Source organism: Nansenia antarctica, assembly GCF_963989245.1.
Source record: "Nansenia antarctica genome assembly, chromosome: 15".
Classification (NCBI taxonomy): domain Eukaryota; kingdom Metazoa; phylum Chordata; class Actinopteri; order Argentiniformes; family Microstomatidae; genus Nansenia; species Nansenia antarctica.
The window spans coordinates 23,245,272-23,270,809 of record NC_137685.1 but is presented as its reverse complement, the minus strand read 5'-3'; the positions used below and the strand labels follow the sequence as shown (position 1 = coordinate 23,270,809).

At 43.3% G+C, this 25,538-nt stretch overlaps 1 protein-coding gene across 2 annotated transcripts in view; it reads right to left on the bottom strand.

Annotated features, from left to right (window-relative positions):
* igsf21a (immunoglobin superfamily, member 21a) overlaps positions 1–25,538 on the bottom strand; it is a gene marked incomplete at both ends in the record, with an annotated part of 184,822 nt that overhangs the window by 105,013 nt on the left and 54,271 nt on the right. For both annotated transcript variants that reach the window (XM_080545555.1, XM_080545556.1), the window contains one exon: positions 8,152–8,264. In XM_080545555.1, coding sequence (XP_080401681.1) covers positions 8,152–8,264 — 113 coding nt within the window. The remainder of the gene's footprint in view (positions 1–8,151; positions 8,265–25,538) is intronic.

The window sequence follows — 25,538 nt, the reverse complement described above, 5'->3', positions numbered from 1 at the left end:
ACAAGCCTAAAGGTACACTACTGTTGGTGAGATACTGCTACATAGTATGTTGTTGTTTTTTTTGCACAAAATAATATAATCTCCAACAGCGTGTGGGACGGTACAAAGGAGAATAAAAAAATTATACACAATATTTGTATATAAGATTCCTATTCATACAAAGAATACGTATAATAGAGAAAGTTCATCGAGCCGTGAAATTTCACAGTCACACGGTTACACTTGGGAGTTTAAGCAACAGGAAGTTCGACACACAAAAACCCCACAGGAGTGTGCTGTGTGTACACTGTGTGAGAGAGCACTCTCACTGGCTCCTGTTGCCCAGGCAACCCGTTCTCAGAGTTTTTCAAAACTCAGATTTGGAATGTGACGCCACCCTTGTGTGTCTGTCTCTCTCTCTCTCTCTCTCTCTCTCTCTCTCTCTCTCTCTCTCTCTCTCTCTCTCTCTCTGCAGTCAGAAAACAGGATTAGGGGATAGAGGATGGAACGACTTATGGGTCAAGTAGCAAGCTTGTCTCCTCACCCGTCCTCCCCCCCATGTGTGTCTGGAGGTGACTATCTGACTCCAGACAAGGACAGCGGGGCGCTCCGACCATGTGTCTGTCCCCGCCCCCCCTCCCCCCCGGGGGACCTGGGCCTCAGCAAGGCTCTCCTACACTTCTCGCTGTGTCATCGCCACTGAAGAGAAAAGTCATTTACATACCCACGATCTTGTACTTTTTCAGTGTCAAAAGCTTTAATGGGATTTGTAAAAACGTGGGCCACGAGTTAAGCCTGCCACACAGACCAAAGACATTGTAAGTAAGAGGGATATTACAATGGGATGACGTGCAGGCAAGGGAAGGTAGGCCGGGGGAGAGTGTGTGTGGGTAGCAACTGTCACATGGCTCGCCATCCTTCCAGGATCGCTTTAAGCTTTTTAGCTTAGACTGTTCTGTATGAATCAGGTCACACACACACACACACACACACACACACACAAACACACACACACACACAAAACCCTAAAACATGTTTTTTTTTTTAAATGGACTACATTTTGAATTTTTGGACATTTTAAAATTGATTAGTTTTTTGGAAGGACACCAAACCGTGGCCTAGCACAAAGACAAATATGACTGGAACACGATAATAAACATGCACTGATTGTTATGGCAACGATAAGTGATGGTTTTCTCAGCAAGCAGAAGCATTGATATATTGTTCTTTGAACATTGTATTTGAATAAGTTTACCAACAACATAAAGGGAGAGATACCTCCACAACTGCTAGTTTGCTGAATCTGGGGCAAGCTGTTGATAGGGAGTAAGTACAGTTCTATCACATCGAATTATGTCATCTTCTCCTTTTACAGTATAAAGGCTCTAACCACATAGAGCAGACATATTGTACATGATGTCCTTCCTAGGATGCGGTATTCAGATGCCCTACTGATCTATAGTGCCTCTTAAACAGGCTGTGCCTAATAGCTCAATGTGAAGCACTCTTGACAGTCTCCAATGTGCTACAATGAACAAAAGTTAAATCAGTGAAAAGGAAAATGGATGTCACTCCATACAAGCCTACTTCACAAAAGAGCTTTTCCAATCATAGTGCATTCGAGCAAAAATTAAATCTGTCATAAGCTTAGTTCCACATTCCTCCTTCTATTAGCACAGCAAAGCACATACCGCTATCCTTCTTTTCTATCTCCTCTCTTTATTGCCTTGCTCTCCAACAGGTCTGTCAATGAACACAATAATTTCTGGTCGAGAGTACATGGGGTCTATTCTTGTGGAAGAAAAGCATGTGTCTGACCTAATGGCTTCTCACGTCAACGCAAAAATGTAACCTCGTCAAACTAAAAAATACCATTCATTCCAGCTGACACCACGGCAGTAGTTAAGCCTCTCAGAATTATCCTTATACTTACTGTAAAAGTGCAGTTATGACTAAATACAAACATAGCTCAGAGACGGTAGTGGGAGTGCGTTATCAACCTTCTTGCTCACACCCTGAGCGATGAGTAGGTCCAACTCTTCTGAATTCATTTATTATAGTTTTTTATTTACATTTTCTTGAGTCAAGGACATTTTTTTCGGAGTGGGGCAGTCCCACTCATATTTTTTCATTTTATTGACAGATACAGTAGAGATTTAGACAGGAAGGATGGGTGAGAGAGAGAGAGGAGGGATGACATGCAGGATATGTCCCCGGCCAGGATCGAACCGAGGACCCTGCGGTTACATGGTCAACGCTTAACCCGCTACGCCACCTAAGCGCCCACTAAAGGCGCAGGGGTAGTGTAGGGGTAGGGTAGGGGTAGTGGTGGTCTAGTGGATAGTGAGTTGGACTTGTGATCGGAAGGTTGTGAGTTCAAATCCCGCCTGAAGCCACACCACTACTAGTGTGCCCTTGGGTAAGGCACTTAGCCCTCAGTTACTCCAGGGGGAATGTCCCTGTAATTCGTAATTGTAAGTCGCTTTGGATAAAAGCGTCTGCTAAATGACAAAATTATTAAATTATTAAAGGACATTTTGATGACATTTGTTAGTTTGCTCCTCTATAGCAGGTTTTCTCCAAACATTGAATATCCATTGGAGTTGTAGCAACACTTTTGAAATGTAAATAATAACAGAAGTAAACAAACATAATAATGCATGATTGAAACCACCTTTTGTTCAAATTGAGAAAATGTATAATTTGATGCTGAATAATGCTGAACAAATCAAATCTTGGGATGATGTGAGGTGCTGTTAGCAAATTGTTAAGATTTGTTGTGCTGGAAACGGTTGTCTGGCATAGACACAAATTGTCGCTATTATATTGCAGATTTTTCCATGTTGCCAAAAAGTTCAAGGATTGTAATTCATCTTCTGAGAGAAGAAAAGACCTTCCTGTAGATAGGGAAGACAACAATTATGCTAGATATGCTATCTAGCCAACCAATATATATTTAGAAGCTCTGCTTTGTCAAACACGTTTCCTATGCCAACATGTGCCCGCAGCGTGAAGCCATGGGCAGCTCAGAGCCGCATAACCAGTTAACACTTCTTTTGAGGATTCCTGAATAGGAATTATTTGATTATTTTCTGTCTAAAGAATCTTGAAACTTTTATTTATTCAAGTTTTGAGGACTACTGTGCTGTTTCCTACAGTGAGAGGCATGATTACAAGATATGCTCTTTGAAACATCACAGCCGACAGCAGACGACATACAGTGTATAGATAAAATCGAATGAATTTCAATTATTAGTGGTATTATAATGAAGACAGTGTCAGCAGCTTGGACTACTAGTTGATTCCAAACGAGCTTTACTATTGGTATCACGCAGGGTATTTACTATTGGTATCACCCCCCCCACAGACACACACACACGCTTTATTACAGTGGCTTCTTTCTCCCTTCGTGACAAACCCTGCGACTTGGACGGGGCTGAACAGTGCTGAAACTGGCAAAGAGCAGGACGTAGAAGAGGTTAACCCTGAGTCATTACTATGAAATGAACCACGGTTAACCTGTCTGACCTGTTGGTACTGTGTCATTTCCAATATGGGAGAGAGAAAGCATTCCTTCATCCACACGAGCCTGACAGAGCAGTCAGGTCAGTAGTAAATTACCCCCACACTAAAGGCCCAGGCTACACGATGACGAAATGCAATTTCTGAGCCGATCTGATCCCCTAGCCACACAAGCGCTTTTCACACCGTCATGCAAACGAATCTCTGGCCACATGGAATCGCGTATTACAGGATCATTCGAGTACACTGGGCATGCGCGTGCTGGTAGACCCAGGAAATTATTAAAGTATAATTGATAATGTCAATAATGTGATAATGTCCCAATGTACTACCCGCTATCTGCACTCAAGTTTTATATTCGTATATATATTTACAGATGTTGTTAACGTTTGCTATTCTGTTGGAAACTGGAACATGTATCACATGTTTGTCGTTGTGTGAAAATAACAATAATACAGACAATGAATCTGCAGTGCAATGCGCATATATACGTATATATCAATCATATATATATCAATCATATATCAATCATATATATATATCAATCATATATCAATCATATATAGTATATATCAATCAATCAAACTTGATTTATATAGCACAAGTCATACATTGAATGTTTGATCATTGGCTGGTTTCAAGAGTTTTGAGCCATTAGCAAGAAACACAATGGGACTACAGAAACTGAACGAACGCCCATGCTATGCTTTCCATTGAATATACATTGATCCAGGGACAAGATGTATTTCAACAGTAAAGTTATTGAGAGGTTTGCTCACGCAAAGAACTGCCGCGCTACCTTCCTATTCAAGTGAGTTATGTTTCGACATGTATGACAAAATGTGTGTCTAGACCTTTGATGGGCACACTTGTTACTTGTTGCTTTCAGAATTGTATTTATATAGTACAAGTCATGCACTGAATGTAACGTCAAGTGCTGAACAGTAGTAAATAAACGACAATACAGTACATTCTCCACCGTTTCCCTAATTGGTGGATGATCACATTAGACACGCTACTTGCACCCGTACACATGTATCCAATATCAAATGGAAACATTGAAGAAGCTAAAATAGCCTTATCTTATCATGTACAAGTGTGGACATTGACATAGTAGTTAGCCATGCCTTACTTACACCATACAGATGCATCATATTGATATGTACATTGAAATGTTTTATATTTAGTCGATTCTTTTATCCAGTGACTCTACATCATCGTTTTTCAACACATTCTCCCGTATCGCTGACCACACGATACTAAATACGATACGGAAACTCCCTCGCAGTGTTTTCATAAGTTCGCTGGGTCAGCTCTCGAAATCGGCGGAGTCATGTGGCCGTCAGGTGCAAACGATATCAAATCATCGCTGATTCAGCCAAATCTGTCGCCGTGTGGCCTCGGTCTAAATGCCCCAGATCCCAGTTGTGGGAGGTCTGCTGGCTGGCCAGCTGGGAGATGATCCCATAAGAGTGTGTGTGTGTGTGTGTGTGTGTGTGTGTGCGTGTGTGTGTGTGTGTGTGTGTGTGTGTGTGTGTGTGTGTGTATGTGTGTGTGTGTGTGTGTGTGTGTGTGTGTTTGGGGAGGGTGTGGGGGAGGAGAGATGTAGGAAGAGATTATGCATTGTGGGGTGGTGGGGATACAGCGGGATGGGGAACGGGGGCAGGGGGGTGGGTGGGGGGGGAGAGAAGGAGGTTAAACCAGGGAGAGATTAAACGTAATGCAGAACGGCACGGCAACAGGCAGCTGAGGGGGAAACCCGACGCCGTCACAGTCATCCAGCGCTGCAGAGATCCCCATTGGGAGCGGGCTCTTCATTAAAGTGACATAATCAGAACAAGCACAGCAGGTTAGATGCCACACACACACACAAACACACACACACACACACACACACACACACACACACACACACACACACACACACACACACACACACACACACACAGGAGGTGAGCTGCCACACGTCTCATTGAGAAAAGAAATCTTGACGGGGCCTCCCCAGCCATCTTATCCCAGCACGCTTCCTCCTCCTCGCCTCGGTGCGTGCTCGTAGAACGATGTGAAAGCCATATTATTTCCCTCTCTTTCCTCCTTTCCGTCGATCTATCACTCCATCTCTAGAGTATGACACGCTATTAGAACATTAAAGACAGCTTGACTACATTAGGTATCCACGGTTGGCGTAATCCTGGAGCTGCCAGAGTCCATAGCACAACAAAAGGCCTTCAGTGTGAAACCCCCATACACTCAACATGCTTTTACTAGCACTGTGTGTTTGCTTGCGGAGCTTTTGAGTGGACTGACAAATACATGTGGACACTCAATAGAAATAACACGGGTGGTGAGTGAACGCACTCAAGCACTACTTTTGCTCTCCGCCGAAAGATGAAAACAAATCACGTAGCCAAGTGAGAAATACACAAATAGATAATAATATGTTAGACTACGGTCATTAGGGAATGCTTCATATTCTACTTTGTAGTACAAACATCCACTCACCGAACACTTTATTAGGAACATTATACTAATACTGGGTAGGGCCTCACCTTTTCTCTCAAAACAGTCTTAATTCATGGCACCGACGTTGTCCACAAGATGTTGTGAAACAATCCTTTGAGATTCTGGTCCATGATGACATGATTGCATGAGGCTATTCCTGCAGATGTTTCAGGTGCACTTTTCGAGCTGTGAATCTCCAGTTCCGATCGATCGAGCTCTCTGCTAGGGCCAGCTTGAATGTTTCTCAATAGCAATCTTGATGATCTTGAGTGCAGACTAAGCCTGACTGAGCATGTACCCGGTTTGAAAAGCAGTCTGGCTTTAGAAAATCCTCAAACGGAATCCGTCAAGATAACGACACCCCTGCTAATGAATGAGCGTCTCGTCGGCCAGCCTTCGATTAGATATGACGATTCCCCAGGTGGGTATCAACCCCAGTTCCATTTGAACAAGGGGGGAAATGAGAAGTCGGCAGTTTAGTCCAATAAAAGGCAGAGATTAAAGAAGCTTTCGCTGCCAAGTGTGGTTAATTGATTTATAATTTATCAGCGGGTTGCGTCAAGCAGTGTGGGCCACGAGAGAGATGAAGCTGGTTCTGGTTACAACCTCTGAGATTTCTCTCACTAGAAAAAGACATGATGTAGACAGGCTTGCTCTCTGTGGATGTGGACAGCCTTGCTTTCTCCGGGGGAAATATTGGATCTGGACAGCCTGGGTGTAGGGTTATGAAACAACAGCTGTCTAAACCCCCCCCCAAAATCTCGCTCCCGCAAGCAAAAAAACTATAGTGAGGAGTGAGGACTTCATTAAAGGAAAATCTATTATTGAGTAAATGCACGTTCTATCAATGCTCATCTTCCAAACACTAAACACTTTTTGACATCTTGACTGTTACAAAGGCACACTGGCACAAATCTCCTATATGATGTATATTAATTTCTGCCTACGTTTGGTATACAGCTAATTACAACATGCAAAAAAATAATAATTCTAGTGAAAATTAACCTGATGGTTACTACTGTACACATGCACATAAATGTAAGAACGGCACAAACTAAATGCTACCGTCAAATCCAGCGTGATCTATGATGCCAATATGTAAATGAAGTGTCATTAATCTCTTTTTGTCTTGTCTTGAAAGGTCAGTATGTGTAAAGACAATGTTAGAGAAACTGTTTTCTTAGAAGATATGAACGATAACATCTATTTTTTCTTCATGACTGAGAGGTCCTTGCCAAGGTCAAATCTGAGACTGTCATTTAGCTTACCGGTAGTCGTGAGCAATGTTAAGGTGCAGTAAAGTTGTGTGCTTCATGTACCTAGTTGAATGTCAAGCCAAAGTTTTGTTTGTCTGGTGAAACAATGACCTTGGAAACACATTGTTGATGTTCAAAATGATGTTCAAACATGACTCCATATTTCCTCAGCTTGTAATGTACACTTGCCTATATAACCCTCACCAACGCACTGTAGAGTTTATAGCTAAATAAAAGAACTGGGTCATAATTGGTTGACAGCTGTTGCTGTGTCTTTTTCAAAGCCTTTGTTTCATGGACAAAGCCCGGTCTCTGAACTATAATTGTGTCAATTAATGTCAAATTATCTTAAATGTTATGCCAAATGGTAGAGCATATTTGGAGTATTTATCACCTCCAAACACCAGAGCATTATTAAACACCAATATTACAGCTTGAGGCGGCTGAGACAAAGAGAGTTTCTTCTTCCTCTGACATCCTTAATAGTCTGGAGCTTTTATGTTGTGTAGTACACCGACTGGGGAAGCTATAACTGCGGAGTGGCCAGCTGTGAACCATTAAGACAAGGCAATGACCAGCTGACAGCGAAATCAGATTCCCAACCGAGAGCCAGTGTAACACCCACCACAGCTGGGCTAAATTATGACTTCGTTTTGTTGTTGTTGGACATTTGACTTTGACACAGGGGTGTGTTCATGTCTTCAATGTTAACACCACACATGAAGATGAATACAGAAAAGAGGGGAATTCGTCCCCAATGTTAAACAGTGTGTAACATATATGAGCATGTAATTGCCTCTCAGAATGGATAGTCACACATAGTTAAGGGAGTGGCGTTCTGTACAGTGTTATGGCTTAGATATAGTGTAGGAGTGTGTAAAAGATTACTCACCCTGTACCAGACAATCTCTCGAAGTCTTCCATCAGTCTTGAAGTTACACTTCAGGGTAACGGTCTCTCCCACGACTACAGGAGGGAGTGGCTCAATAGTAACGGTCAAATATCCTAGAGGAGAAAAAACATTCAGCATGTTGTTTCTAATATCACACAATGTATATATTCACACAAACATGATGGCAACGATTTTGCCAATATTTAAACACATTTAGTTCAGTATGTAACTGGCCAGATCACTGGTGTTAAGATCTAGAAGGATTTCTAACAAATAGTTCTCACTACTTTTACATTACAGAGAATCTTGACATATTATTTACTATAACATACATTTGATGATTCAAACATGTGAGAGACTTTCTGCCTTGAAATACATTAGAAAAAGGAACAGAGTAAAGAAAGCATTATTTATGTCTGAACGCAGGTGCATTACACCACAGAAAACTGAATTGAACCTCAAATGAATATCTCGTATTTCTGACTGAATGCTTTACGTGATTTATTTAAGGTTTTGTCGGATCGTTGCTATGTCAACAGATGAAAACAGAAGCAAACTAATATGTGGATAGACAACAAACGTACATGACTAATAATGAATTAGTCCTTCACACATTAGTCATATAGTATACAGTATAGTGTGTATCATGTTATTTCATTAACACTATTTGTCACAGCTATTTATTTTCCAATGTTCTCAAAAATGCATCTAATGTTGTTTGGCCTTGGGTTAACTTCCTAGGTCAGCGTAGCAGAGGCATTGAAACACTGTATGACGGTGTTAATTACAATTAAATACGACTTCATACCTTCAACCCATGGCTTTTGATTATTCCTACAGTATGTAGTGTAGGCGTTGGAATTACTTATTAAATCTAATCAATTAGATGCTGAGATGTCAAATCAAAACAACAGTAATAGTAATCAAATAATCAAAATAACTGATTGCAACGTTACAACCCAACTAATTGACCTATTGAAAACACAGTGGGGCTATTACTTTGTGACCTAGCATTTGGGATTTAAGCCAGCTTTGAGCATGTTCCCCCATAACAGAGATGAGTTTACACTACACCTGTCAGATAGTTAACCGTACTCTGTCAAACCAATCAGGACATCTGTCTGGTGGTTAATGTCTTGTCACTATGGACTGCACATCTATTATGCCCATTGCCCTCAAGAAATTATTTGCATGCATGAGATCAAATATTTTCCTGCTCCACTGGTTGTTGACTTCCTCTTCCACGCAATCACCAATACACATCTATTTGAATAGTCTACTTATTTTTCCAGCTATAGGTAAAATCAATTAAACTACCCTGTCCTTATTCAACAGTCATCATCATTGGCAATCACTCTCGGTAGAGTATGATTGTCCTCCTGTTATGCGTTTGGTTTGTGGGTCTTCAAGTGGCTGTAGAGGCCAATCCTGGCAGAACTATCGCTTGATAGACTAGAGGAGTTTTGTCTTGGTCTGGATGTCCCGATTTTTCAAAGACTCTCTTCCTCAGACTAGCAAAAGCCCCACTGGCACACCCAATACGGTGGTGAATCTCGTCATCAATGACAGCTCTTGCGGAGAGAAGACTGCCAAGGTAGGCGAAGTGATCCACATTCTCCAAGGGGTTGTTGTCCACACAGACTGTTGGGGTTTGGGAGGGTACATCAGGTGCTGGTTGGTGTAAAATCTTCTTGATGTTTAGCTCAAGCCCCAGGAGCCGATAAGCTCTATTTTGTATTTGTTTTTACTGCACAAAGAATAAAGAACATTGAAGTTTGACAAAAGGCAAAACAAAGTAAGAACCTTACTTTGAGAATAAGAACCTTGAGAACCTTACTCCGAGACACTAATGAACAAAACAATGATGTTAGACCGCTCAAATTAGTTGTTAAAATAGATGATCCATTAATTATGCATATAGCCTCGTAGTTTGTGAAGTCTCCCACTCTCGCTGTAATTCACATCCTGTTATTTACTTATTGACAAAGTTATTGTTATAGACATGACAGCCCCACGCGCTTTAAGGAATTTGAGTAATTATCCGATCAATCTCTCCCTCACTCCTCCTCCACCTCATAGACAACACAGTATAGTGTTTATTGTCTCGCTGCATCAAATCTGGTCGATGTGACTGAAGTCACATGAAAACTCTTTAGCAACAATTTGTCCCATCTTGGAATGTTTGTTGACGCTGCAACCATGCAACTAACCTGCAACCATGCAACCATGCAACACATTTCATCAGATTACTACCCCTGGCAAAATGGAAGTTCTCAACGACCGTTCCTTGATCACTAATCTATACTATATATATACACTGAATGTATACAGAATGTCCTTAAACCATCTATTTACCAGAGATTTAAGCTGATACGCAATTTCACTGACCCCTAGTGAAAAGTGAGGTGACTTTTGCAGCACATTGCAATTGAGGTCAAAGTTAAACATGCTCTAAACCACAGACCTGGGAACACAACAATCTCATTTAAGCAGCGTGGGAGTTTATGTAAGCACGCATCTGTCTCTATTGGGTTTAGACAGAATGACTATGCTAAGCTAACTGTCAGACCAATAGCCCCAGTATGTTAGTATTTGTTCATGAACATGAAAAACAAATATGAAAGCTGTTCTCCTACTGTGAAAAGCAAGCAATTACTGGTATCCATCACACTTATTTGTTATACTTATAACTGTCTCAAAGAAATATTTTGACATTGCAAAACGTAGCCCCAGGAGGGATATACGAGGGAATAATAAGCTATCCTTCCGCGCAAAAATGCACTTACATTTAGCAGACGCTTTTATCTAAAGCGACTTACAATTAGAGACTATAGGGACGGTCTACATGGAGTAACTTAGGGCTAAGTGATTATTTTTATAGTGAGTATTACTATGCCTCATGCGTCTCTGTAAAACAAGATAAACATACTTCTTCAGGACACACCAGTGATGATGATGAGGTGGGATTTGAACTCAAGAGTTTCTGATCAGCAGTCCAACTCATTATCTCCTAGGCCAGGGCACCACTCTCCACATTTCTATTCACTAAGGTTTCTCCTCAGTGGCATCTCTTTCACAGTGCGCTGAACCCACAACCCACTGTGCGATCAACATAAACCTGCTGACCTTAACACGACCAAACCACTGTCTAATTTATCGGCATCACTTAAAGGTCAGATAGAGATTCAGCACCATGGAGAGCTCTGGTACCGGTTTCAGGGCTGCCACAACTGCATACAGCTCCAGCATTAATACATAATGATGACATTTACCTGACCCTTCCAAAGCGACTTACATAGCCTTGAGTGCATACATTTTTCAGTATATATGTATTAGCCAGCACTAGCTCTATGAGTGATTAAAATGTATTTGCCAAGAACATAGACAAACGGGACACAAGAAATAGGGTACTTGCAGGGTCAATAAGACAGCCTTAGTACATCACTCCCTTAGTAATATAACACATTGAATATTGGTTTCTCAATTGTGAGTAATGTTAACAGCTCTGTCATTGGTCGGGAGCAAGCTGTTAAGAGTTCTATCATTGGTCGGGGACTTTTGTTTACAAAGTTCCTAAACTAATATTATCCAGCAACTGTGATTGGCACAATCTGATTGGTTAAAAGGTGCATTCCAGCCTTGATCGAATAACGATAGGGACTTTAAGCAGCGATGGTTGAAGGGACGGTTGATGGGACGGTTACGGCGGTCAAGAATAGCCGTCTCTTCAACCGTCGCTAAAGTCCCTAAAGTACTGTACAACGGCAACACCTCTTTACTGTTCTATTTGAATGATCACTGCACAGCATCTGACAATAATTACTCCTAGGCTTCACAGGCTTATCTTATAAAATGCACTTCACTAAAAAAGGGTTAGGGTTAAAAAGGTTATTTTGACTTGGCTAGTACTGGCACTGACGTTACAAAACATTTACATTTACATTTTTGGCATTTCGCAAACGCCTTATTCCAAAGCGACTTACAATCGATACATTTTACTAAGCAAGGGAATCATCAATTCACCAGTCATACCAGATAAGTTACTAATAAGAGTAATCTGGCTCAGGCCAGGGGCCATTGGCAGTCGTCGTGATAGAAGATGTAATTTCTTTAGACACTGGAGAAACAGTACAAGGGGGGTAAGTAGAAATCTTAGGTGACACAGTATAGGGGGAAGCAGGTGTCTCAGGCGGCACAGTGCTGGGGGGTAGTAGATGTCTCAAGAGGAGCAGTTAAGGTGTAGCCTGAAGAGATGGGTCTTCAGTCTCCGGCGGAAGATGGGGAGTTTCGGCCAGCAGAGGTGGAGGAACGAGGTGAACAGGCTGATGTTTGAGGGGTGACCATAGCCTGCAGGTAGGCAGGGTCTGTTCCTTTTGCTGCCTGGTAGGCAAGCACCAGGGTCTTGAATCTGATGCGAGCTGCTATCAGGAGCCAGTGCAGGGTGGAGGAGGGGGGTAACATGAGACATTTTGGGGAGGTTGAACACCAGACGGGCAGCAGCATTCTGGATGAGCTGCAGAGGTCTGATGGCGGAGGCTGGGAGCCCGGTTGCAGTAGTCAAGGCGGGAGATGACCAGTGACTGGGTCAGGAGTTGCGCTGCTTCTCTGGTGAGGAATGGATGTATCCTTCTGATGTTGTAAAGGAAGAATCTTCAGAAGCGTACTGTCGCTGAGATGTTCTTCGCACAGGATAGGCGGTTGTTCATGATCACTCCAAGGTTCTTGGCTGTCTGGGAGGGGGTTACAGTAAAGTCTTGGAGAGGGCAGGCTTTCCCAGGGATGAAGAGTAGCTCAGTCTTGTTAAGGTTGAGCTTGAGATGGTGGGCTGACATCCATGTAGAGATATCAGCGAGACATGTAGACACATGTAGGTCAGAGGGTGGGAAGGACAGGAAGAGTTGAGTGTCATCTGCGTACCTGTGGTAGGAGAACCCATGTGAGGAGATTACAGAGCCAAGAGACTTGGTATAGAGGGAGAACAGTAGGGGCCCTAGGACAGAGCCCTGGGGTACTCCAGTGGTGAGGGTTCATGGAGAAGACAACGATTCTCTCGAAGTCACCTGGTAGGAGCGACCCGCCAGGTAGGAAGCAAACCAGGAGTGTGCGGTGCCAGAGATGCCCAGTTCTGAGAGGATGGAGAGAAGGATCTGGGTCTGGATCTGATCTGACTGTGTCGAAGGCAGCAGACAGGTCCAGGATAATGAGAACAGAGAACAGAGGAGAGGAAGGAAGCTTGAGCAGAGTGGAGGGCCTCTGTGACAGCAAGTGACAAACAATCAAGTGGTTTCAGTAGAAACTGGTTTGTAGGCCATACAGTTTTAACCCAAACAGCTAACACACAGCTACCAGTAACACAATGGTTTAAACAAATCAAATCAAATCACATTTTATTTGTATAGCGCATTTCTTACAAGATGCAACTCAATGCGCTTCACATACTGACAGAGCCGCAAGCAGGCAAAAGTAAAAACCTGTACACTATGTAGCCAGGAAAATTCCCTTGCAGCCCTCTACTCATAGAGCGACTACTAACCAGTTTGCCTACCAGCACCCAGAACAAGAATCAATTCACTTACTAGGCTGAATAAAAGATGTCTCCACTCCAAATGTATGACAAAACTACCAAGCCAGTTCAGTAGTTAGCTTACGTTGCCATGCCAATCATATTGGCGGCCACGCATTTCTGAAATAGTAACAAACCTGCTTCCTTAGCGACGTGATCATATCGTGTAACTATGTTTCTCAGTGAAGGACAGAAACCCAATACAATATATCATGAAAAGAAGCTCCTGGACCGATGTTTATTATCATAATTTTTTGCTGTCAATGGAGAAAAAAACGCTTAAAAGCAATAACACACTTGGTGGTTAAGGTGTGCTGTATGGTGGTTTGAGCACGGCTTAGCTGACAGCTGTGCTGAAACCACGATATGCCGTAGCACACCCTCTTGTGTGTTATTGCTTAATCACATTCTGTACAAGCAATTTCCTGTGTGCATAAACAGGACAATATCTGACACTTTCAATCTCAGTAAGCAAATATTTTCCCATCAGGAGGTTGGTGCAAAAAAAAAGAAGATAAACCACCTTTGACTTGTTCTTCACCTTAGTAAGAAAACAAATAAATCATCCAAACTTTCATTCAATAACTAAAGTAGGTCAGCTAGTGGACTGGGATATGACTGCAGCAACGGAGGCTTGTGGAGGTAGAACATCGGAGGACGGGCTCATTGTAATGCATGGAACGGAATGACGAATGGTATATCTAATGCATGGAGCAGAATGAGCATTGGTATCAAACACAAGTGTCCTTATTCCATTCCATGTGTTACAATGAGCCCGTCCTCCGATTTCGACCTCCACCAGCCTCCCCTGGATTGTAGTAGGCCAGTGCGACTGTGATATGGCTATAATTAATAACTATAAAGCATGTCTGGTCACAGGTAAAAGGCCCTTTGGGTGGACCAGCCACCGCAGTGACCTGAAGAGGAGCGTTAAGAGGATACACACCGATTGGACGGTCTCTCCTTTCAGCACACACCTAGATATGCTTATTAAAATAATCTTAATTTAATCAGGCAGGCTGAGGAGATCCTCTCTCCAGAGCAGATTTGAATGGATAAGCCCTGCCGGAGACTCTAGGTCATTAACACAGAGCTGATACTCTTAGAGCAAATCCCAACCACTTAGTACAGGCACACAAGGAGCCGAGGCTCATAAACCTCTCCCTGTGAGTCCTCTCTAGGAGCACGGATGCAAGAGAGACCCGGCTTGGTCAGGGGGGAAATTAAGTTCCCAATTGAAATGTCATCTGACTTCGGTGGCATGCGAGTGTCACTCGAGGGAATGTGTATCCTTGCCTCCACAACATGACATGTTGTTTAGGGTCTAGAACGTTCCCTACGTGATTAATAGAGCACCGTCAACCTGAGTAACTGCTCCCGACGGTAGGGCCGCAAATGTAAACATGTATGTGTGAAATGCATTTTAAATGGCAACGGCTAATACATGGTAAACACTATCGCTGAGATGGTTCACTCCCGTGTGTGCAATTATGTGCAGACATGAATCATAATTGAAATGCATAATTTGGATTTCGATCGATTGAAAAAAAAGCATGGTCATCATGATCAACAACACACAATCTAAGTGTGGTGTATTATATTAAAGGTAGACTCTCCGGGGCGCTTAGGTGGCGTTGACAATGTAACAGCAGGGTCCCTGGTTCGATTCCGGCCGGGGACATATCCTGCATGTCATCCCTCCTCTCTCTCTCTCCCATTCTTCCTGTCTAAATCTCTACTATATCTGTCAATAAAAATGAAAAATATGAGTGGGACTGTCCCACTCAGAAAAAAAATACTTACAAAAAGAAAAAAGAAAAGGTAGACTCTCCGATATGACGTACATAGCAAAACAAGCAGGGTGAACCTGCCGGGTACCTTTGATAACAGAGGTGCAACAGACCAGAGAATTGACACTGTAGAGTTGAGTGCGATGAGCACGTACACTATGTCAGAGTGCAGTGAAACAAGTGGACACTCTTCTCCACTCTTTTTCAGTACAGTATACCCTCACTGAGCACTTTGTGTAACTTTATTTATTATGTATTCTGCTGTTGTAGCCTAGCCGCCGCAAGGTTTTGACGGGTTGTGCATTCTGAGATGTTTTTCTGCTCACCACAATTGTACAGAGTGGTTATCTGAGGTACCGTAGCCTTTCTGTCAGCTCCAACCAGTCTGGCCATTCTCCGTTGACCGACCTCTCTCATCAACAAGGCGTTTCCGTCCGCAGCACTGCCGCTCACTGGATGTTTTTTTTCTTCACTGTACCATTCTGAGTAAACTCTCCAAAGTGTACAGAACAATCCCAGGAGACCAGCAGTTTTAGAAATACTTAAACAACCCCCGTCTGGCACCAACAATCATGCCACAGTCCGAATCACTGCGATTTTGTTCACTCCCAGTGGTTCTCAACCCTCTCCTCGGGGACCCCCAGCCGCTCCACATGTTTGATCTGTTCCACCACCAGCTCACCTGATTCAACTGATCAAGTACAAACCATAATTGCTTTATACTTGATCAGTTGAATCAGGTGTGCTGGTGGTGGAACAGATCAAACATGTGGAGCGGCTGGGGGTCCCAGAGGAGAGGTTTGAGAACCTCTGCCCTATACTGATGATCAATGTGAACACTACTAGAAGTTACTTGCCCGTATCTGCAGGATTGTATGCATTGTGCTGCTGCCACACGTTCGGCTGATAAGATAATTGCATGAACGAGAGGGTGTACCAGTGTTCTGGGAGTGTATTTGTAGATGCTCTGTTTTCACAGGCGTGGCGTCATAGACATGAATGCTTTGTAAACCAGGGCACCCTTGAAAATTAGACTTTGGTCTCAATGGGTTCCCTTGGTGAAATAAAGGTTACAAAAAATCATAATAATAGCCCCGGAGCCTACAATTTAAGGTATACAGTGCCATGGATGTGTTTCTACTGTGTGAAGCTACTGGTCTTGGGTGGTTTCGGAGAGATTATCCTAATTGGTAACAATTCTGTGGCCATGTACCAAAGGAGAGGGATATCGGCTTGGCATAGCCGCAGATAGAAAAGAGCTCAGAGGCAGTGGGTGGGGAGGAGTGAAGGATTGTTAAGAGCAAATTACATGGGCTATGCACTGGTGCCAGAGAAGTTCATATTTCCAATAGTCCCTGGGAGCAATGTGTGCCAGTGCAGCAGTATACTGCCATTCAACTACAGGACATAAGGAGATAATACCAACACTATTCAATAGTCCATAACTAACTACTATTAGAAAAGTAGTACTAGGGCTTTCGATTAAAACAATTAGTTGATTAATCTTTTCCTATTAGTTGATTAATCTACCGAGTAATCTAATGTGTAAATGGGATTGAATTTTGTTACGGTGTGTTTTACACCTTATTTAGGGGGGTCACATATTTATTTTTAATTCCTAGACTCGAAAACCCAAAGTGGTGCTTGAAAAAATACATAGGGAGTAAAGGGATTCTTTTAAAGTTAAGAATGAAACAATGGCCTCCAAATGGCAATTCCAATGCGTGAGCTTAGAATTATAAGGTTCTATCTCCGTCTAGGGTAGTTCAAAGATATTGAGCGTCAACGTTTTTACATTCCATTATGTTTTGTGAGATGAAACTTTGTATTTTATGAATTACTAACTCAAAAATGTCAACATTTTAAAAATAACCCCACACAGGCATTAATTAACACCTAATGGATCAGATTATGTAAAAAACTCAATTTTGACAAAAATTGAGATAGAACTTTATAATTCTAACGTCACGAATGCCATTCCCAGTTCATCATTCAACTGTTTGCCTTTGAGAAGCGCACAGAGTGATTCACTGATACACCAATTCCATCAGCCAGAGGCCATGCTTAGATCTGCCTGCACCAATCAGGCATCAGATCACTCAGACCCACTCCCCAACTCCACCGCCCCCCCCCCCCCCCCCCTCCACACACGTGTATGTGTGTGATGTATGTGTTTTGTGCATGTGTATAATAATGTGTATATGCAGGTGTGTGCGTCAGAGTGAGAGAGAGAGAGATCCTGGTATATTTCTCAAGGGATGCTTCAATTAGTGTACAGAGCCACAGGGTCTTTGCTGTCAACTAAATAATTATGTTTCCGGATGGATCTGAATGTACATGGTAGAGGGACAACGGGTAACCTTTAACAAAAACAACACAACAGACAAGAGGTGTTTCAAGGTTATTTTTTGAGGGAGGCAGACCCACTCTTTTATTTTCATTTCCATTTTTATTGGACAGAAATAGTGGAAAAAGGCAGTTATGTCATTTGAACCCACGCCGACATGGGCATGTGTGCACTGTAGGCCATGGTGGTAGACTGCTGGACCACCCCAGGCCACAACCATTGGTAAACTCTTTACGTATGAGAAACCACCAGTGACAGGACCAGACTTGGCAGCCTGTATCTACCAAACTCTAAACACAACCACAGATCCCTACCAACCCGACTCTAATAGTAATGCTAACCCTTCAACTGCAGACTCCACTAGTAATGCTACCTATTCAACTGTAGACTCCACTAGTAATGCTAACTATTCAACTGAAGACTCCACTATTATTGCTAACTCTTCAACAGCAGATTCCACTATTAATGCTTATTATTCAACTGCAATAACCATGCTGGATATTCAGTTGGTCTGCTAGCGTTTGGTGGATCAGGGTGTGTCATAGCAATCATCAGAGTTGGATAACCACTAGGCGAAAGTAATACCCTCAAGATACGAAATCAAATATACAGTTAATATGAACTGCATCACATCTGCGGGTGTGTGTTATCTATTGGCTTAAACTAAATACTAGTGGTATTAGTGGTAAAAGAGACAAAAATATCACATCAAGTTTCTGTCAAGGTATCTGTATTTTCGTGTCATGGGTTGGCTATATCCAGTAAGCTCAGACAAGGTCTGTCTGGCAGTGTGAACACCTCAGGTTTAGCCGGGCTTAAATTCAACAGGCAGGGCTTACATTCTGTTTTAATGCTAGCACTGCACAATATCGATCCTCCCTGTGCTGTAAACCCTGCGTTTGGTGGAAGCAGAGCAGCTACATTTATATCTGGCCTCTGTCCTTCCAACATATGAATCAGAAGTTCTGCTCTACCCGATACTACCGTCAAATGTCCCCACACCCAGACACAGCAGATAATGTCACCATCGCTCTTCAGTCAAGGGGGCTAAAGCTGAGTCTGACTAGACTTGACGTTAACTGGTGGAGTGGGCGTTGTTTATGAATGGAATCGGGGTGTTGCTCAGTTGATAAACTGGCTTAAAATAATGTCTTCTATCAGCTCAGAGGAGTGCAAATATAGACCTTTACAAACATAAACCAGGCCGTGTGTAAAAACGACTGTACGTCTTAACGTGAAATGCTTGATGTGCAACGGAGCGGCAGCCTGTGTGATCATTGTTGGGCCACATAAAGTGCGTTGGAGTGGCTGCAGAGTGCATAGGCTTTAATTGGCCGGTATTAACTGGTTGTTGAGGCAGACGAGGCCTCCGGCTTCACTTAATCCATCAGAGGTGCCGCTAGAAACAACATCTAATGAGGGCTGCTCACTATGCTTTCTTCCATTAATAACAGCAATTTGCCAAACGGCAATGAGCAAAACAAAACATAGCAAATGATGGACCGAACCGAAACGTCCTATTATTGTGCCGTGTGATTTATGAGTACGGCCAACCTTTGCTTGTTTTGCTTGATGTCGGCGCGACTGGCTTGAACAGGAAAAATGGACGGCCAAGTTGGTCCTCCAGCAGGCGCCTCTCTTCTACCGCGTATGCCTCTAAGCTGTGTAAACAATCTGAGCTGCTGTGTGTCGAGACTGAGACACGTTTAAGCATTCTCTTCCTCGCTATGTCATACGGGTGTGGAATAGACCTGGCTTTTTGTTCCACACCGGAGAGGGAGAAGAGAAGAAAACAAAGTGTAGTGTTTTACACTCACTTTATTCAGAACACCTGTACATCTTCTCATTCATTCAGGTGGTGTAATGGTGTGGGGGATGTCTTCTTGGCACACTTTTGGGCCTGTTAATACCAATCAATCATCGCTTGAATGCCACAGCCTGTTTGAGTATTGTTGCTGACCATGTGCATCCCTTCATGGCCACAATGTACCCATCTTCTAATGGTTACTTCCAGCATGATAATGCACCATGTCACAAAGCAAATGTCGTCTCAAACTGGTTTCATGAACACGACAATGAGTTTAGTGTTCAGTGAGCTTCCCAGTCACAGGATATGAATTCAATATGTATTTACTTTTAAAGTTAGTTTTTCTGAGTGGGGCAGTCCCACTCATATTTTCATTTTTATTGTGACAGAGACAGTAGAGATTTGACAGGAAGGATGGGTGAGAGAGAGAGAAGGGATGACATGCAGGATATGTCCGAATCGAACCGGGAACCCTGCGGTTACATGGTCAGCGCTTAGTCCGCTACGCCACCTAAGCGCCCCTGTGAATTCAATATTGATGATCAATGAAAACAACCTTTGGGATTTGGTAGAACGGGAGATTCACAGCTTGAAAGTGCACCTGAAAAAAAATCTGGCAATCATGTCATCACGGATCAGAATCTCAAAGGAATGTTTCCAACGTATCGCAAAGAATTGAGGCTGTTTTGGAGAACAAAGTCTACCCAGTATTAGTATAGCGTTTCCTAATAAAGTATTCAGTGAGTGTATGTCAATTATGCTTGTTAGGAAGAGAGAGAGAGGATACTGTGCTACAGTAGCTCATCATAGGCACTGTTTGTATTGCCAATATTTCATTTATCCTTTTAACGGAGATCAAACTCACACCTCAGTTTTGATTGTAATACATTTCTGTTGAATAAACCTGACTGGCATGAATGGAGTGTCGGCGCAGTTTGCTGGCTTATACTGTAGCTCTCCCGCTAAGTAGTTCACATACTCAAGTTTCTGACTTGGGGCTTTGTTCGGTTATAGACGGTCTGGCTTTCAGTTTTGGGAGAAAGACATTTTCAGGTCTTAAATTATGGTAATTTTGAATATAAGGACTGTACAGCAGGAAAAGAAACGGAACATCAAACCATAAAAGTAAAATGTACACCGATCTGAAATGTCCATAGATCCAGATAACACATCATATCATGGCCAGTCAGTGGTGATACTTCTCAGTGTGAGGCGAGAGACAGCTGAGAGTCTAAACAAGTCCTGATTGCCTCTTGTCTCACAACCCCTATCTGCACAAGGGAGGAAGCCGATTAAAGTAAACTTAAAAGAGATATCATCCTAATCGTTTGAATCAGTGAAGTGCAAAGGATTTGACATCTCAACATTCACTGCTGAAGACCACTGGCACAAAAACGTTCACACAAATAAAGATGATGAATGAATATAGGGCCTACTTCACTAAATCAGTTCCAGAATTGCACAGACTGTCTCAATACTTTAGGCCAACGGTGACACTTTATAATAGCATTCTTTTATAACTGTGTAATTACATTGTTCCCTACGTTCAATATTGTTAGGTCATCGAGTTTCAAACTGAGGGGCTGAACATCATAGTCTTATGTATCCAGAATGTGATGATCTTCCGTTTGCTCGGAATACTGTCATCTTAGTCTTCCTATCATACACTTCCCTTCATAATCTTCCCTTCATAGTCTTCCCTTCATAGTCTTCCCTTCATAGTCTTCACTTCATACTCTTTCCTTCATACTCTTCATACCCTTCCCTTCATAATCTTCCCTTCATAATCTTCCCTTCATGCTCTTTCCTTCATACTCTTCATACCCTTCCCTTCATACTCTTCCCTTCATACTCTTCTCTTCATACTCTTCATACCCTTCCCTTCATACTCTTCCCTTCATAGTCTTCCTACTCTTCCCTTCATACTCTTCCCTTCATACCCTTCCCTTCATACTCTTCATACTCTTCTCTTCATACTCTTAATACCCTTCCCTTCATACTCTTCCCTTCATACTCTTCATACTCTTCCCTTCATACTCTTAATACCCTTCCCTTCATACTCTTCCCTTCATACTCTTCATACTCTTCCCTTCATACTCTTCTCTTCATACTCTTAATACCCTTCCCTTCATACTCTTCCCTTCATACTCTTCATACTCTTCCCTTCATACTCTTCATACTCTTCCCTTCATACTCTTCCCTTCATACTCTTCATACTCTTCATACTCTTCATACTCTTCATACTCTTCATACTCTTCATACTCTTCATACTCTTCATAGTCTTCCCTCCATAGTCTTCATACTCTTCATACTCTTCATACTCTTCATAGTCTTCATACTCTTCATACTCTTCATACTCTTCATAGTCTTCATAGTCTTCACCCACTTTGACATTCTGTTGAGAGGCTTCAGAACTACATACCCTGACTGACAGAGAGAGAGAAGCCTGGAAATCCAGACTAGAAACACAATATCCCGCATTTACTGGAGTATTTCAAACATGAATGGCTTAATTGCCTGGATGAGAGTATAATCAACAACCATCATGCTCAGTTACACATACAGTAATTGTTATAATTCTCACAACTTACAAAACACCCTAGAGAATTACGACGAAGATCGCCGTCTGTGAATCTTTTATCTTGAAGTTGATGGAAGTCTATATGTTCTCCACGGAACACCTCCGATCAGATGTGATGATTTGTAACTCAGTGAAATGGCTGGACCGAAGGTCCGGACGGTGCCGTGAGCGAGGTGAACCTGTACGACAGCCGCTGATTTACGCCCCTCAAGAGCACATTCGGAGCCCGCGGGGCAGGTCTTGGTTTGTAAACAGGATGCTGAGAGCTGATACGTTTTTCAATCAGAGTGATTTACTGTTTAATGACACGCTTCAGCTTGGAGAGTGTCAGCACTGTCCGCCGTAATCCACCCAATCCCCCCAATCCCCCCACCCCCCAAGCCCACGTTGCTACAGTGGATAGCAATCAGGGGCAACTCTTACTGAAGACTTCTCGGCAAGAGGAATTATCTTTCCATCGCGGCGCCCCCCCAAGGAGACCAGGCCAGTTGGGAAGCAGCACAGCCAAGGCATGGCCATGTGTGCCTAGATGCACTGGCATGTAGAACCATGTCACAGCTGGCCCAGCACTGTGCCACTGAGCCACAGCTCTCGTTCCCCCCATCCCTTCCTCTACTAGTACACAGCCAAGTACTACATTCCCCAGAGTGTAGGCTGAGGATGACCACGTCTGTGGCGTGCAAGTACTCCCAACGGGTCAACAACACGACTCATGTTCCTCCTGAGCCTTGCCAATCTTGTTCAGACTGCTGAGCCCGGATCCTGGAGGAAGGGATAGTATTACATGGGCAGAAAAAAAGAATGTGCTGTAAGCTTGTGTGGTGTTTTTTTCTCTCCTATAGATGTGATGCAGAAATGGCACGTAAAACTGTAAAGGCTGATGCAGTCTGCTCAGGCACGCGGGGTATGGGATGAGGGCTATGGTGGGGTTGTTGCCATGCAGATATGTCTATTTGTTTCTATTTGGGGCCGTATGGATCTCAAAAGAAAATAAAGGCACATTTGGATTCATTTGTGGAAAATCATTATTTGTGGAAAGTCATAACTAGTGAAAGTGTAAACAGCTTATTTGCCATGGTATTGGCAATAATACAGTGCTGTAATTCTGCGAAATATATACTTCAGAAAACAAAATTACTGTTTTGATAACTTAAGGGTACACTGAATGAATATGTCAGAGAGGATGAGGTTTAACCGTAATAACTGTAAACACTATGTCATACACTCAAACCAAACCTTTCCTCTTGCATAGTGGGCTATTGAGGCTCGACTTCCCCAGCAACCTCTCAGGTAACATGTCCGTTCAATCTTTCTTCTCTTCTATAAAGGACGTCCTCGTCCCTCGCATACATGTAGCTACTTCAAACAAACAACAAAACGGAGCACGGAAAGAAGAAATGCCACGTAGCCTCAGATAGAGATAGGTAGAATATTGATATGTAATAATAAGGTAAACAGCACCTCCGACTCCCAGATAAATGCAGGGCTCCTTAGAGGCCTGACCACTGCTACCGCGGGAGCACGTCGTCCTGTTAACCCAGAGTCAGAGACTGGCTGAGATCAATCACTTGTTTGTGCTTTCAATCTGGAGACACCTGCATCACTACGGGTCATGAGCAATGGAAGGAGAGGAGGAAGGAGACAGGGGCCGTGTAGAGGAATGGCCATTCTGAATGTCAAACCGGCAGATTTGAGGAACGCACGCCGCATACGAGAACATAAACTGCAGAGTCCATCTATCAAAGGGGAATTGCTGCTGTTACAAGGAAGCCATTCCGCAGAGGGGAGTGAACCCTGTTTCTCTGTTCATCCGCAATCTCGACAATGGTGTGCTCTTCTCGCTTGCATTTTCTTTCATGCCTCATTCTAAATAAAGCGACACACTTGTCACGAAAAACAAGCAGGCATGGCCGCCGGCGTATCTGTCCCCGCGCGGCGGCTACAGACCGCACCAACCGCTATTGAGGTTGAAGAAAAAAAAACGTCCACCTCTAGTTTGTCTTCATAATATGGAGAAACCATTAGGAAAACCAATGTTGTGGGGGACTGGCCTCAATTAAGAGTCTGTCAGTCGAGTGTGCCGTAGTGAACCTTGCCATAGTGTGGTGCAGGCGCTCTTGTCTCTGTGCTGTATAATGCATTTCTATTAACTTGGTTGGCCTTCAAATAAGCTTCCCTGGAGCTGTATGCTGGTCTCTCTCCTCACAGCACCCTATGTTTCCCTCACCTACCGATGCTGATACTTGACCCAAAACACAGCCCGGAGCGAGTGGAATCATCCTTCCATCGCGGGCGTGATGAAATGAGGGCAGTGGGGGAAGTAGCACAGCCAAACCTGGCATGTGTGGCCCAGCAAGGCACCACAAAGCCACAGCTCCCTATCTCCCATGCCTCCAACTCTCTTCTCTCCCCCCTTCTCCCCTCTCCTCCTCCACTAGTACACAGCCCATGACTACACCCCCCCCCCCCCCCCCCCAGAGTGAGCCTGAGGATGACCACTAGTGTGGCGTGCAAGCGTTCCCAACGGGTCTGTGAGATTCCTATTCCAGTGAACCACGCCGGGGTGTGGTGTTGGCCTTCTCTCCTGTCTCTGGTGCTATATAGCTTATTTCTATTCATTTGTTTGGCCTCCAAAGAAGCTTCACTGGAGCTGTATCCGGGTCTCTCTGCTCACAGCACTGTGTGTTTCCCTTCCACATACCAATGGTGCTGTACTGTACTAGACCCAAAACACACGCTCCGATGTACTAGACCCAAAAACACACAATCCACTGTGCTAGACCCAAAACACACAACCCACTGTACTCGACCCAAAACACCAATCCACTGTACTAGGACCCAAAACACACAACCCACTGTACTCGACCCAAAACACACAATCCACTGTACTAGACGCAAAACACACAACCCACTGTACTCGACCCAAAACACACAATCCACTGTACTAGACCCAAAACACACAATCCAATGTACTAGACCCATAACACACAACCCACTGTGCTAGATCCAAAACACACAATCCAATGTACTAGACCCATAACACACAACCCACTGTACTAGACCAAAAACACACAGTCGACCATTACCCTCGGCCCTCTCGGCTCCTTCCTTTGGGGACAAAAGAGACACATTGTGCTGCATGGCGTGAGCAAAGAACTGGAGCACAAAATCTCCAATCTCTGCCTACACAATCATGATACGGCTTAGGGGGCGATGGGATCAATTTACAAAATGAGAAAGAGCGAGAGCGCACGAGAGAGAGAGAGAGAGAGAGAGAGAGAGAGAGATAGAGAGAGAGA